This window comes from Leptinotarsa decemlineata, unplaced genomic scaffold (genome assembly GCF_025532065.1).
Source record: "Leptinotarsa decemlineata unplaced genomic scaffold, Ldec_3_MD MMD2_tig00026328_RagTag_RagTag, whole genome shotgun sequence".
NCBI lineage: Eukaryota > Metazoa > Arthropoda > Insecta > Coleoptera > Chrysomelidae > Leptinotarsa > Leptinotarsa decemlineata.
Genome location: NW_027412688.1, coordinates 28,149,010 through 28,166,303, shown reverse-complemented (window position 1 = coordinate 28,166,303; position 17,294 = coordinate 28,149,010). Strand labels below are relative to the sequence as shown.

At 35.6% G+C, this 17,294-nt stretch overlaps 1 protein-coding gene across 1 annotated transcript; it reads left to right on the top strand.

Annotated features, from left to right (window-relative positions):
* Positions 1-521: 521 nt before the first annotated feature.
* Positions 522-16,318, top strand: LOC111516823 (eclosion hormone). The gene is made up of 3 exons (XM_023172961.2): positions 522-586; positions 9,289-9,374; positions 16,122-16,318. The coding sequence occupies exons 1-3, from the start codon at positions 584-586 to the stop codon at positions 16,264-16,266; spliced, it is 234 nt and encodes a 77-aa protein (XP_023028729.1). The 5' UTR covers positions 522-583; the 3' UTR covers positions 16,267-16,318.
* Positions 16,319-17,294: the final 976 nt, after the last annotated feature.

Below are 17,294 nucleotides of genomic sequence, written 5' to 3'. Positions count from 1 at the left end.
AATTAATATATTATAGTAGTAATTAATCCCTCGGCTTTAATTTTATCGAAAGTTGGGAAATTTTGCTGGTGGGATTGGGAAAATTTGTCATTTTTAGCACTCTGTCAACAGATTCTGGATGCATAGCATGAAGTAGATGATCTGCTAGATTCATGACGAAAGGGACATTTTGTTTATAATTCATATTATCTACAAATGTCTTTACGAGACAGTTTTATTCATTCTACTGTTTTTTTGCCGCTGCCAAAACGATAAAAACATTTTGAGCAGAACATTTACAAACTCCCTTTCTTGATTTAACTTCATCACGTTCTATTTCAATTTTTCGAATCACAATTCTATGTTTATTAGCTCAAGTCCGTTGTCGCCACCCACGATAAAATATGAATGAGAAGCCACACACAAAAGTACATTTTTCCACCTAACAAACATGTTGTTTCTGAAAATAACACACAATCATAATGATGTCGATTGTGATGAATGTCGATGTATAAATAAAACACCACCTTAGCTACCACCTGATATAAAACGCGACGTAAGGGCTTTGACTCGTTACTCCGTGATTTTTCTTGTTAGCGAAAAGATGGTAAGTTATACTTTGTGAAATAATTGGTAAACTTATGATTTGATGAGTTATTAAGGCCAAATGTTTCTTGTTTATATCAATAAATTTTTTTAAAGGTATTATTGATTTTGATATCTCAGAAACGTTAAATTCAGGAAATCTCTAACCAGTTTTTAATTTAATTAATTTAACTCGATTTGATCTTACCATGATTTGTTCATCGAGATCTGTGACCAAATCTTTTGTTTTCAAATATACCCATTTTGTTTATTTTCATTAAAACGCATGTACGATCACGATAAAATTCTGCAAAAATTGTAAAAAGTCTCTTTTGATGTTGCTGCGTTACCAAAAGTTGAACAAAGTGATTCTATTCATTCTGATTGAGTTGGGGGGTTTCATCAAATTTGTAAAACATTATTCAACCAAACTCGTTGTCAACAAACTACGCTGCGTTTTACTATGTGAGAACCTCTTCACTTCTGAATGAACTCCATTTTTATGACCTTCGTGGTAACACATTAATTATACTTAAGGCTTACTCACAAAGTATAAAATAAACATACATAAATGGGACACAATACGAGGTCTATTAAAAAAATAAGTTGAATTTTCATTTTTGTTAAAAAATATTTATTCGTTAATTTTGTTGTTTTCTGACCAAACGTGATGTAAAAGCCATGCATTGTTTTTCCATAATACCGGACGTTTTCTCCGCATAACTTCAATATAATAGTTCTTTTAGTGACCGTACGAATATGTGGCATGACTCCTGATGCACTACGTCACGGTAATCGAAGAAAACAATGAGCAATACGTTGTAATTTGATCGAACTTGGCGTGCTTTTTTGGTCTTGGTTCTCCTGGGCTCTTCCATTGAAACGATTGAACTTTGGTTTCGATATCATAAAAGGTTGTACCAGTTGTAAACATTTTTATGACTCAGAGTACAATCACCGTATGCCACTGACAACATTACAAGTGTTTTTGAGCACTTCATTCCATTTTATACACAAAATTTGATGCAAATTATTTGATACATAGCAGAAAATCGCCGAACACCCAAAACACTCCTATATAACTTTTACTCCTCTCACCAAAAAACTCAACATGCTGAACAGCTGAAACTGTGAATATATGTATATGAATATATATGAATATATATGAATATATATATATATATATATATATATATATATATATATATATATATATATTTATTTATTTATTTATTTACAGGTTTATATAGGTGAGTGGGAAAGTAGGGATTCAAATAACAGGGTGATAATTACTACTTACTTACATATATACTTAAACAATTGATCGCGTCAAAAATACTTCACTGAATTTCTTCGAAAGCTTCTAATAATTCATCTTCCATATTCTCTGTTTCACTATCACTGTCGTCATTTAAATCAGTAATGAATTTATTTCCACCATTAATATGGAAGTGTTCGATCTCCATATAGTCTTTTTCAACTAAAATTACTTTTTTAATCCTTTTCTGCCAGTCTTCTTCGGTAATATTATATACTTATTCTTTAATTAGCTCTATTACCTTCTTTTCTTTTTTTTTATCAAATTTTGGATGTTTTGTTTCAATTTTCCCCAAATCAACTCGATGGGATTGAAAACACAAAAATAGGAGGGAAGTCTCAATACGGTGTGTCCATACTTTTCAGCAATACTCTCAAGGGCATATACTTTTTCAAATGTTTTTTTTGTAAAACTTCAAGTAGATGGTTTTTGGTATAGTAATATTCAAAATACAAATTGATATCCATTAAAAAAAATTGTATTTCATCTTTCCTCGAATTTTTATTCGGTACTTTGATGAGCTGTCATTGCTCCCAAATTTGGGAGCAATGTGTTTTCAAACCATTCCTCAAAAATATTAGCTTCCATGTTCTCATGATAGTCAACATTGCAGTCCTCAAGTTTTTTCCACATAATTTCAAAGAATTCGGAACCCATCCTTTACTTCCTCTGCAATGGACAATGATAAGTCGCGATCTTTTGTTTGCAGGCATGTTAGGCGTACACATTCTCGAACCATCAGTCCACCCTTTCATTACTATGTCATGAGTGTCATAATAAGTTTCGTCCAAATGTGCCGTTGTTCTTGTCTTTATTTAGTTATTTGTTCTGAGTATTTGTTACGCAATTCCACTATTCTTCTGCTTTCCATAACTGCCTGACGTTTGTTTATTGTTTTAAATCTAAATCCTAGTTTCTTTATCCAATTCTGAAGAGTTTTGTCACAGCAGTTCATGTTATGGCCGGAAGTATTCAATTTTTTCCTTAAGATTTCAGTTGTAGGAATGTTTTTTTCAATGATTTTATTAAATGAACATCTAAAGGTTTTGGTAATCCCGTATCACATCGCGTCTTGCGTTTATAAGGTTTTTTTTTGACTATTTTACGTACAGTTGAGAAAGGAATTTCGGTCAAATCTGATGTTGCTTGTAATAGTTTGTTTCCCTCGAAACCAAACTTGAGATGTAGATTCTTATATACATTGAAACATACTCTCTATGTTTCAATATTCAAATGCATCCGAATCTTATTCACCGGTATCTCTTTTTCGCATTGTTCACCATCGCTATTGGTATCACTACACAGGAAAAAGTCTGCGTTGTTATCACACTCGTTATTACGATTAGTATTTGTCCAAGAACGTCACATTTTAAACGGATAACAAAAATTTTAAGCAATTATAACTGCACCAATATCGAATTGCAACACTCAAATTGCGATCAGTTCCTGAACTGAAAATTGGCAACACGACGGCTCGCATTCTATTCATCACCGTAACATGACTTCACATTTAAATTTATGACTCTTCAGCCAATCATAAACCTCGATTAGTAAAAATCATCCAATACGAACCGCCAATTCTTCAGTCCACTTGGACTAGTTGACAGCGGCTTTATTTCTCTGTATTGGTTTGTTTGGCCTTTGAGAGCGCCGACGCTTTAAGTATTCACAATACCGGTTACTTCGACTATACCAACATTAAAATAATAAAAAAATCGCTTATGTACGTAGCTCGTGAAATTTGAGCATTCACCTTATTTTTTGAACAGGAACAGACCTAGTATAACGCTTACGTAATATGAGTTCCCCCTTCTCTTCACTTTTGAACGGAACGAAATATCAAATTCTAAGAAAATTCACGTAAAAATTATAATTTTTAGTACTTTTTGATCACTTTTGCATCATCCGTCGCCGAGAGAGCGACTGGGGGACTTCTGGTACCTGGTTTAATGGGTATTTTTGTTTTTTATTCAACAGTGTTTCAATTTAGGGAATCAGCTCAGCAATTGCTGAGTAATAAGAAGTTTTATATTCGTTTGAAGAATACCTATACAAACAAACGTTGAATATCAAAGTTTCAAAGAGAAATGTATTCAAAACTCACTTTACTTCAGATCCGTTCAGATGTCTCGGACAGTGTATGCAGTCGGAAATAAATTGCTCTGCCCTATAGTGGGAATAAACAGCATAACGTGGTGTAACTAAAAAAAATTAATTTGCAAATGGAAAACTGTACCTAATATGTATAAGGTAAAATGAATACTAGAAAAACAAACAAGAAATAACGGCCATAGTCACGGAATCCAATAAATTTTTGCTTGATAAAGAATTCATCAGTCAATTAACAGAGAAGATGGCTGAGAGAATAGAAGAAAAAATTAGGAATCTTGAAGAGGAGGTAAAAAGTCAAAAAGAAAGGATCAACAAATTAGAACAAAAAGTAGATAGTTTTCAGCAAGAAAAAGATATAATTCGTCAACGAACAAAGTAAACAATATATGTGTATACGGGGTGGCTGAAAAACAGATGAAAATCTGCTGAATAAAATATTGGGCATAATAAATTACTAAAAAAATTTGAAACTAGACACTAACGATGTTTAAGTTGCATACAGGATTGAAGCACGCCCTGAAAATCCTAACAAATCAAGACCTTCAATGATAAAATTGTCCAAATCTTAGATGTAGTATGAAATTTTCAAACGTAGTGATACTTTTAGAGGTACAAATATATATATTAGGGTGAAAAATGCATGATTATTCAATGGTCAAATGTATGCCACAATAAACGAAAAGAAAACTAGGCTCACCTGCATGAAATATGTAACTGAATATATCCATGATATCATGAATCATGCATCACTCTATTTTATTGTATTAGTGATTAATTCAGAAATATAAACTGTTAAAATGTATCAGGAGTTCTAGATGACAATTAATATATTTAAGCCAGAGCAATCATATTTAAATCTAGCTAGTACAAAAGTACTCTGAACACACAAAAGTAAATTGAATCATATGATGAAAATGTTCACTTTCTGCTATGAATAATTTTTGTCTTTTTGCCAGGAACTCACATAAACTATTAGAAAATATCAGGACTGTTTCTAATAGTTTCACAGGAAACTATGATGCGATTTGTCAACTGCTTTTCAATAAAAATGGGTGATCTGTGACTAATGTTTTGAGTCAAATGTACAGGAAATCTGTTTTTCCGTTAACCAGCTGTCGCACCCCTACGAACGACAACCCTCAGAAGTCGAAACTTGTGCGACCTAAATGATTGATAATAAAATTAATATTTCGAAAGCGAATATAAAAACATTAAATTCTGACAATGTAGACCTACTCAGCAGGTTCTGGTGAATGCCTGCCGAATAACAACTACTTCTTCAAGATGAACACTGGAAGGCAGCTTTGAATGGCATCTTCGCTTACCTAATTTGTCATCTCTTGTCTTATTTCTGCGTGAAAGTGAAATCTGTCTGAAAATACAATCAATTAAGTGAGGTAACGGCTGAACAAAATGAAATTTTTACTAAACTATTAGAAGGAGTCTTATGACTAAAAAAATACTGCGACTTTAAAACGATATTTTAGGCAGAAATCTTAGCCGGACAGATGCAGAAAGTAATATACACAAAAAGCAACTCCAATAAACGATTACAATATCAAAAACTAATTTAATAACCATTCTCAATATAATACAATGACTAAAACTAAAATTACTCCAAATCACCTGAATAAAAATCAAACTCAAAGACACATTTAGTTGAGAACGACAAATGGACCTTTTTTATTCAAATTGGCTCTCAGTAACAATTAGTATTAATTTCTAAGGATGACATTTGACAAAAAAATCTATATTCCTCAAACAATTTACAAGAGAACACATATTGTATAGTGGGGAATTTAAACCTAGGTTGATTCGAGGTTTAGGCAAAACAAATATATCTTTCATTCAATTAGCTATGAACAATTTCTCGGTTCTGATTTTCAACAGGAATTATTTCACAGTGATTATGATCTATAAGACTAACAACATCTTGTTTTCTGCTAGGCCGAAAACTTTATAGAACGGCATATGCCAAATGTTTCGAATGTACCGTTTCAAATTTATTTCACCTACTTCGAATGTACATCTATAAGTGATGACAAGTCTTCATCAAATCTTCATCAACTATTGAGGTTATAAACTATACACTTTTGCGCTTTCAGATCGACTCTTGAAGCTGTCAGCTTCGTATCTTATAGACAGGAAACAATATGTAGATCTGGCGTACCCCAAGGGTCCAATCTAGGACCCCTCTTCTTTTTATTACTAATAGATGATCTGCGAGAGGTAGTTCAGGAATCGCAATATGTACTATTCCCGGATGATTTTAAATTATTCAAGGAAATCAAAAGTCAAGTAGATGTGATTTTGCTACAAAATGACGTAGATAGAGTTTACGAGTGGTCTCAGGCAAATCGCCTCAGATTTAATGTTGACAATGTTTTAGTATGTCAATTACTAGGAAAAAACCACGGAATGATTTCCAGTATGAGACAAACAATGAATATTTAGCCAAGAAGATAGAATGTAGAGATTTGGTTACGCTGGATTGCTCACTTTTGAGCAACATATGACTAACATTATACAGTGTGTAACAACGAAAACTTAACAGAGCCGTTTTTTAATATAAAAAGTAGGATTTTTAAAAAAAGCTCGGACACGTCGATTTCTAATTAAAGGGGGACACCTTTCAGACTAATCAGATTTTTTGTAGTACGCACCTCCTCGGAGTGGTGCGTCCGACGACCCTTATTTAGATAGGGAAAGTAGGTCGAGTGGCACCTTGTTTTAAAGGTCTTTCGAATACCTTTACATCTCTGTTAAAAGAAAATTTTTGTAACGATTAGTTTTCGAGATAATTTGAAGTTAAAATTGCCATGTTAATAATACATTAGACAGACCACTCGGTAACTTGTATGCCTGAATAAAAAAAATTTCGAGCAGTTCCTTATCAGTTTTTTGTTAAATAAAATCCTTTTTTTAAAATTAATACCCACTCCTCTTCTTCCAGTTTTCATTAGTACATCGTTCGATTGTTTTGTTTAAACGGGTCGTGTATTGTTATTTGTTTAAAAATGCCTTACACTACTGCTGGAACGGTTTCAGTTATTGCTTTATTTTTTGGCAACGACCAAAATGCGAATAGAACATCAATTTTATTTAACGAGCAAAACCCTGGTAAACACCTAAGCAGAAATCACGTTCTGGATTTGGTCACAAAATTCAGGGAGTGAGGTTCGGTTTTAAATATGAAAAGAACTGTTCAGGGAAGGGTAGTGAATGACGATAATGCGATTGGAGTGATTGGTCAAGTCATCGCTAATCCCAGGTTGAGTACCAGAGGTTTATCAGCAATGGCCGGAATAAGCCATATGAGCGCATGGAGAATCCTTAAAAACCGCAAATTCCATCCTTACAAAATTAAACTTGTTCATGAACTCAATGAGGATGATTTTGACCAAAGACAGGAGTTTTGTGAGGGCATGAGTGAGAGATTAATGCAAAATCCCGAGCTGCTTTATAACATCTGTTTTCCGGACGAAAGGTCATTTTATTTAAATGGTTGCGTGAACCGTCTAAACTGCCGTTATTGGTCGGATGAAAACCCAAGACAATACGCAGAAATACATACCCATCATCCCCAAAAGTTGAATATCTGGGCCGGAATATTAGGCAATCATATTATAGGTCCATTTTTCATTGATGGAAATTTAACTGGTGATTCTTATTTACAACTTCTTGAAGAGGCAATACAACCTCGTATAGTTGAAATAATTGAACAGGATCCAAGATGTCAAGATGCATTTATTCATTTTCAATAAGACGGTGCACCACCCTATTATGCCCAGCAGGTTCGAAATTTTTTGAATTATCATTTTGAAGGACAATGGATTGGCAGAAGAGGTCCAATTGAATGGCCAGCACGATCACCAGATTTAACACCACTGGACTACTTTTTGTGGGGATATTTAAAGCCTAAAGTTTATGCTACACAGCCAGCCAATTTGGATGAATTACGTCCTAGAATTATTGATGAATGCCGAGCTATAACTCCTGAGATGTTGAATAATGTAAGAGCAAAATTCGAACAAAATCTTTATTGTTGCATGGAGCAAAATGGTGCACATTTTGAACATTCACTCTAAATTTCCTATTAAAGTTACCCTTATTAGGTGTTACATTTTTTGTGTGTGCTTTAAAAACAATTATTGGGATTTATTAACCCTAAAACAATTTTTTTAACTTTTTTGTGTCATCAGCATTCAAGGAAATCAGCAGGTTGTATTCGTTGTGTAGGTAAGTTTTTAGTATGATTCACTTTTTTATCAGAAGCATAAAATATCCACGTCAAAAGGCAACCTTCATAAGGAGGTGCCACTCAATTTACCTAAAATGTAAGGGTGGTAACCAACCCCATCCCCCGAAAAAATCTCCTCGTAATAAACAAATAATTCTTACTTTTTTACGAAATCAAATGGACACGTATTAGCAGGTTGTCATAAAAAGCAAAAATTTATTTTTTTCATGAAAGTTCCGAACGTAAATTGTACGTTAAAAACAATTTGATTTATTTTAAAAAGAGTTGAACTCAATGAAAATACCTTTAAATCTTCAAATTATCTCGAAAACTAATCGTTACAAAAATTTTCTTTTGACAGAGATGTAAAGGTATTCTAAAGACCTTTAAAACAAGGTGCCACTCGACCTACTTTCCCTATCTCGGGTCGTCGGACGCACCCCTCCGAGGGGGTGCGTACTACAAAAAATCTGATTAGTCTGAAAGATGTCCCCCTTTAATTAGAAATCGACGTGTCCGAGCTTTTTTTAAAAATCTTACTTTTTATATTAAAAAACGGCTCTGTTAAGTTTTCGTTGTTACACACTGTATAAACAGAGCATATAGAATGCTTGACTTCATTATTAGGAACCCATTCAAATTCACAAAAATATCCACATTACTAACACTTTATAATGCATTTCTCCGTGATACACTGGAATATGGTGCAATATTATGGTCTCCTTATTATTTAGTTCATAAAAACATGATGAATATATTTTCAATCTCAGTTACCTATCATACTTCCTTGAGTAAATTTAAATTAAAAATTAGAATTTAGAAGAAAAGTTGTTTTTTATTATTTTTCTATAAGCTATTGCATAATAGAGTAGATAATCCACACTTGTCAAAAATTTATCTGAACGGTAATACATACTTTAATATAATCGTTTTCAAATAAAGTTCTCTTAGTAGTGGTTTGAACGTCCATAAAATACAATATTATATTAATGATCCAAGATTGTTCCAAAAATTATATCATATATATTTTTTGTAAACCTAATTTTTGTTTCAGAAATGCCTTCATGTGTTCACACTCTCGATAATCTTGGTGATAATTGAAAAAGATCTTGTTAATGCTTCAGTTGAGGTTTGTATAACGTAAGTATTTCACGAATGACTCTGAAAACTTATTATTTTTCCAATAATTTGCTGAAATGTAGACACTCTGACGTAGGGTCCGTTATACGTTTCTCCCAAGTCTACACTAAACACTGTGTTCTCATTGGTTTATGCCGTTTTTCCCCCATACTTCCCCATCTTCCATACTTCGTTTTCCATCTCCCATACTTTTATGTTAATTTATGTCGCTTTATATTTTTGTTTGACGATCTACCTGACACTGACTAGGAACAACCTCAATAATGACTTTATTTCTTGAGATGATATGGCACATGGCACAGTAGATAGTTCAGAGAGCTCTACTGACTAGGAGACTAGGAATTACCACTGAATGTTGTAGCATATCATGATAATATCAAAGGCTGACTGGTAAGTAATATTTTAATCAAAATTAACTCAGAGCAAAATATAACAACGTACAAATGTACAGAAACTAATACCCAGTTAACAATCATTGCTTTCACTTTGTTCTCTGGTAATATCTTTCTGATCGAGCAATTTCATCTTTGAAAAGCTTCTCCGGAATTCTCTTCCGATGTATTCGTCTGATTCGTCTTTGTCAGTGTCACTCACCCTTCCCAAAATCGGCCTTGGAAAAGGTGGTTTGTTCCCTAGAATTGGCCTCGGGCTATTCGGATTACTTGCTGTTTGCCTGGGGGATTTTCTGGAATACCTTGAACATTGAGGCTCCTTTGACTCAGGTGTCGACTTGGTAGATGCTGGTGAAGATTTCGGGGTCACATGCCTCAGATGAGGAGGAATATATACTGGTGCTTCTGGACTAAGTTCCGTTTTCATGAATATGCTCAGTTTGCGATAGATCTTTCTCCTTTCAGCAGATGATGATGTAAAAGTGACGTTTTTTATTTCATTTGTATTTCGTTAGTGATAGAAACGAATACAGGGTGGCTGAGGGAAATTTGATGAGTTTTCAAAAAACTGTTCATTATTATTCATTGCAGATTATATGTAATAGGTTTTAGCACAATTACAGGTATAGCTGCGTATCAACACTACAATTAATTAGTCACAATAACAACCTACATTTCAATGTATGTTCATTATTAGGTATCATGTTTCAAATTATGTTCTTTCGTAGTTAAACGATATGTAGTTCTTTATTTCTTACCTTGCTTCACTGTCCATCATACAAGAGAAATTTCCAAAACCCCCAACGTAATACAACAAAAATTTTTATTAGCAGTATGAAAGTAGGATATTGATCTCGGATTTTCAAAATTTTGCAGAATCTATCTAGAGTAATTTACTTGGAGTACAAAGACTACTACTGAAAATGTCAACCATACGTCTCGGAGAAATGTTGAGATTTTCACTAGACAGAAACGACTTTCAACAATCCAAAGAAACAATGATTACAATGAAGGCTTGCTGCGAAAGCCACAGTCAATTTAAAAGTGTTTTCATTATTCCTATCTTAGTTTTTTATTTGAGTACCGGTAGGTATTAGACATCTCTTTTCTTCAGTGACCAATACATTCAGGAAAGTTATGATACACTAGATTGTCTATTCCCTCATAATCATTTGAGTCATTGTTCACATATTTTTCCATTTCACCGTCGTTATAAAAAGGGCTGGGATATCATCTGGAAAGAAATCTTTTTTTACTGCTTAACTGCTTTTGAGTAGTACTTTTGTGCCAGTTCATAGAATGGTTAACCTCTGGAACAGAACACTTCTGGTGAGATGTACTGAAAAAGTCAAAAACTTCTTCTTTCTCCATTGACAAAATCTTGAGGTTTTTTATGACTGCGTTCAATGCATCTGTATGGAGAGGGTCTGAAAATTCTGGGACTGTTCGAGCCATTTTTTGAAGCAATAAAAACGGAAATTATTGAAATAAAAATATTAATATTTGCCGGAAGGAAGCGATGGATTTAAAAAAATAATCATTACAGGTCTTAAGGTCTTTGGGGAGGTCATCTGCAAACAACTGCATGATGCAGAAGGGCATTCGCCACTACTCTGAGATACACGAATCCTAAAATTGAAAGAAGAACAAAACAATACCTACTACATAGAAATGCGACTCGTCGGAAATTGCCTTATCGTGAAGTCTCTCCGCGCAGCAAGTTGGTAATTTTCCCTCTATTGTCGTGGTATGCAGGAATATTTTTGCTTCAACAACCTGCATCCATGAAGGGAGCTCCATGGATGTGGACAACCCTTTTCCCCGTTACTCGTAGGAATTTAATGGACCACAAGTACAAACTGAAGGAGTTTCTAGTCCCACAGGAAAACGATCATGGGGTTGAAAGAAATCCGGCAAGAGTTCATTTGCAACAGAACCTCAAAGACCCCCAATACAATGCATAATTAACCGAAAATCATTAAATATACTGTCGTTGATTGAATTGTGTATCATGGCGTCCAAACTAAAAATGACTGGTGAGGAAACCGTCATTAGATCAGTAGTGATGATAGCCACGAACCGTCACCAATCAGGGATGTGTCAGGCAGACAGATTACTTTTCATAATTGGGTATGATGCCAATGCATACCACCTGACCTGGGGAGCATTGACACCTATAAAAGTGATGAACATTTCATTATGTAAAACAATTTAGACATTTTGAATGTAATAAACCTACCTTCGTAAACACGAGACGTACGCAAGTGATATACGCAACATTAAGGACTACATTTACGAATAATTATGTTCAGATGTATCTGAAGAGGAAAGTTCATCGGCATATAAACTTTGGATCTAATATTTCTTCCACCAGGAATGTTTCATGGTGAAATAAATACCTGGCATGTTTGAGACAACAAACTACAAGAACACATTTGAAAGTGCAAGAAAATCAGGTATATGAAATCGATACAAATTGAAAAAAAAACAGCACCATGAGAAAATCTCAGAGAAACTCATGGAGAAGACAATGCAAGTAGGTCCAACAGACACAGGAGAAGGGACTATAAGAGGGATTCTCCGGGGTGACTTCCCTGGATTAGAAATTACAAGTTCAACACCGGAATGTTGAACAGTTTGCTCAGAAAAAATTGGTATACAGGACCATTATATGGTAAAGAGTAGTGGCAAAGGTTGCAAGGGGTTATCCTCCGGGAAAAGAATTCGTAATGGAACCTTGTAATAGACAGATGAGCTACGAGTACTATGTCTTCTGAACCTGAATGGATACAAAGTACTGGGCTATGGACACGGAGTACTGGCTTATGCAGACGACTTAGTAATCCTAGTCTAGGGCTCCACTATAGTGAAGAGGCGCATGTAGCAAACCCTGAATTTTACAATTATATGGACAGAAGGAGCTCAACGAAATCGACACTAATAGTATTCAAGAGAACTTAAACAAAAGGCTTAGGATTTCTTAAACTTCACCGTGGAGAGATACATCGGTCTGGGAGAGTCAAATGTCTGCTAGTGATACCTGGAACTAAAATCAAGAAGCAATGGTAGCACTAATGCTGGGCAAACGCACTTACGGTATGAGATGAGGGGTTCGAACCAAACATGATGTATTGGCTCTACGGCGGTTAAACCCATAATAATATATATGCATCTATGGTCTGGTGAGAAAAGATGAAACAAACAGCTGCTATGAAGAAACTAAGCAGGCTGCATGTTTGATGATAACGGGACCAATGAAAACCACTTCAACACTTGCATTGGACAGAATCAAAAATATTTCTCCTTCACATCTTGTATTAATGGTGGAAGCCAGTTTGGGCTAATTCAGACAGGAAAATTCACTGAGTTAGATGGGATCGGGCAAGACAGAAATTTCATAATATGTGGAGGAACAAACATCTAACATAATATTGACTGAATGTTTTTTAGGGAGGTCCATTGGTTGTTCCTTGCCTTTATAGGTTTTCACTCCCCTGGAAACCATAAAGAAGGACAAATTACTAAAATTTTTCCAGAAATGTTACTCCGTTTGAATAAAAAGGGAGGTTACATACAAATTGAATGAATCCTTACGTGAATTTTCATTCAAACGCAGTAACATTTCTGCAGAAATTTGAATAATTTTAAAAAGTTTTTGATTCCAGAAAAGTGGTAACCCATAAATATAAGGACTCAAACATGTTATCGGAGCACATGACACCGAAATAACGTTCGACCAACCTTCGCGCTTAAACTGGAGAACGACGGTCTCCGTACTGGGTGCCTGGACACTCAACTATCACAGGCAATGAAGGACGATGAGTGTGCAACTCCATATAGGAGTTTAGTACGGAACCAGTGGGTTTATAAGAAACATAAAGAATACTAGGAAAATATACTCGGGAGCACACAGCAAAACCTATAGAAAGGGGCCGCCTGGAGCCGCCAGAGACACTCTCTGTCGGAAGAACACCTGAAAGAAATGGGGCTGTACAACGAAATCGTTATCTGCAGAAAATGCAACAAAGAGACAGAGATCACTCATCATATTTTATTCGAATTTGAGAGTAGCAACACGCCAAAAACATGTTTTTTTGAATAATTATAAAATACTGAAGCACTATATACAGAAAGAATTACAGGAAAATCCTTAAGTCGCTCTAACAGCGGTGCACGTGCGAAAGTAGCGATTCACATTGGATTTGAATCGCTCAGGAAATTCATTCCACATAAACGCAGTTCTCCAAATGAAAGAGTTCCTGAACATTGAAGTTCGAGGTGTACTGAGTTGAACCTACAAATTATGAGCCGCTATAGTCCGTTGCGTATTTCTGATATATACCGCTCTTGGTGGAATTAAATGTGCCAAGTCACTTGAACACCTCACGTGAAAGTATCTATAGAAGAGAGACAAATCTCCAACCTTTCTTCGATGTTCCAGACTATCGAGGTGGCACGTGATGTTCGCGTCTCCAATCAGGCGATGCGGCTCTCTTCTTGATGGAATCCAGCAGCTTCAGGATATGCTCATGGGAGGAGCTCCATACATGAGAACAATACTCCAAAGAAGATCTGATCTGAGCTTTATAAAGTATTAAAAGTTGCTGAGGTGTGTACAGATTTCTGGTTTGGAACAGTGTTCCAAGATTTTGCGAAGCAGTCTTTGAAATTCCTGCGACATGACTGTGTCAAGACATATTGGTGTCCATTTCAACCCCCAACAAACTTATCGAAGCAAAAAGCGGAATTGTTATATTTATTATTATATCTGGTTCGGAAACATTCATCTTTTTTTAGAAAACAGATGCCTGGATTTTCGTGGCATTGAATTGAACCTTGTTACTTTCACCCCAATTCAAAATCACTTCTGGATCCTCATTAAGATAGCAACTTCTTGCTGCCCGTGAAGATGTGCATTCGCAGCCGATTTCCTGGAATCCAAATGGAATGACGAGACAAGTGTGCTGTCGTCAGCAAAGCAATATATTGGATTCTTTTTTTTCCAATGAGTCGTTGACATACAATAAAAAGAAGGTTGGAGACAATGTGGATCCCTGGTGAACACCAGCGTTGATGGTAAAAGTATTCGAAAGATATCCATCGACGGCCACTTGCAGGGAATGTTCTTTCAGGAAGCTGCAGAGCCATACACAAAAGCACAACAGCTGTTGACTCACATCAAGTTTATGAGAAGTTAGCTTTTAGGCCATTGGCGAAGTTAACATTTCGAGTAGGGAATCAACGATCAACTCAACTTGGCCTACCTTTTACCGTATGTTTCAACAACGAAGGATAAAAGGGATAATTTTCACCATATTGTTTTGATTCCGGGTTTTAGCTTGGTCTTCTTTGGTTACAATCTCCAAACGTTTCAACTTCAACTGCGGCAGTCATTTTCAGTGGCGTGGTCGAAGTACTCTTCTTGACTAATCAAGTTTCAATTGATTCGTCAAGAAGAGTACTTCGACTACGCCACTGAAGATGACTGCCGCAATTGCAGTTGAAGCGTTTGGAGATTGTAACCAAAGAAAACCACGGCAAAACCAGGAAACCAACAAAAACATTAACGCCAGCCGAAAAAGCCTACATTTCTATATTTCACATTATTCATATAATATATCTACCTCTGAATAGTTCTAAAATTTTCTTTTTTTGAAGTAAAACTTCTTTACGGTCGCTTGAATTGGGGAGTAAGCTGGTGAAAGCGTGGCGAGAGCGTTACGAAAAGTGTGATCAGGCAAGGTGAACGGAAGTTGAGAGGGGTGTATAAGTTAGTGTAGATAGAAAGAAGCAAAGGCCAAGAAAACCTAGAGAGAGGGGAAAGTTACATTTCGTATACTACTGTAGGGGCAAGTTCCCACTAATTTTAGCAGGAGATTTCATTGTTAATTTTGCGTCCGAAGATAGACAACTCTTGGTGAACTTTCTACAAGATAATCTAGAACTACAAATGAATAATAACCGAAATGAGCCAACCACAAGACATGGAACAACAATCGATGCAGTTTTCTCTAGATATCTTTCTAATTTTCATTCGAAAACTTATGTATCTCATTTCTCATTACATAAGCATATTGTCTCGGTCTTACAATCCACTACAGTAATTACTGATGTATTCGATAATAAAAATAATAAATAAAAAACCTATTCAAAAATGTTCATTCATCAATGAAAACCCGTAATAAATTTATTTGTAGAAAATTAATATATGTACATACATGCGTATATTATACATATATAGGTAAACATTACATTTTCCATTACAAACTGTAGCAGTGCTTTCAGAAAGTGAAATTCCACAAAGTTAATTCCTGCTTTGTTACAGAATCTTCATTGTTTTATCTTTCTTTTGTAGGAATTGCGTGCAATGCAAACAGATGTTTGGTCCATACTTTCAGGGGAAAGCGTGTGGAGACGCATGTCTATCCAATAATGGTCAGTTAGTGCCAGACTGTAACAACCCTGGGACATTGGGAAACTTCCTGAAACGTCTCTATTAACTGGATGGGATGGGAATGTTTGCAATTTGGATTTGTTCGTAATAAAAAAATATCATGCAAGTGTGTCTTTTTTTAAATTTTTGTCTGTTTTTATGAGTCTACTTTAAACTGTAATATCTCAGTGAATACTTAATCAGTTTAATGGGAATAAGCGCCATTTGAATCAGTGCACTTCTGCCAATTAAAACAAGTCGACTAATTTCGTCAGCGGGATTCGATGAAGTCGACGAAGGCCGTTTTTGCCTAGTCCTGATTGGCGAAGGTTCTACCGGTGAGAAAGTTATTGAAGTGCTTGAAAAGATGGTAGTTGGTTGGCGAGAAGCAGGGGAGTATGGTGAGCGAGGCAGAACTTCAACGCTTAATTCGTTAATTATCGGTCTAAGATTTGTGAAACATGCGGACGGGCGTTGTTTTGGAGCAGGTCCGGTCTTCTGCTGACGCAATCAATTATCGGTACATTTAGTCGATTTTTTTACAATTGGTTTCTGCTGTAACGGTTTGGGCCCTTTGCAGAGTTATAGTGAATCACACCAGCCGCTGACCACTATAAAGTTAGGTTAGATCAAGAATGAGTGAGTCTATTCGACCCTCCACCGCACACCTATTCACACTCAACCAAATAAAAATTTTCTACCGATTTAGACGTTGCTTGGTAGGAACCAAGAGCTTCCAACGCCGCTTGACTGTCCGAGAATATTTTTATTGACTTATGTACGAGGTTGGATTCTTCCAATCTCTCTGCACACAATTCAATATCGTAAATTTCTGCTTGAAATACAGTCGTATAGGTTCCTAGGTAGGTTGATATCCCTGTCTTGGGTCTGCGACTGAAAACACCAGAACCTGAAGGTGTTTTTGATCCATCTGTAAACCAACAACTATCTTCTCTTAATATTGCCTTCTCCCAGAGTATGCAGTTCCTCTACTCGGGAAGAATATTTTATGAGGCGGTTGGTAGTTGATAGTTGGAGACATAAAGTCAGATGCCATTTCCAGAATGCTGCGACTTCCAGTGTTAACCAACAGTC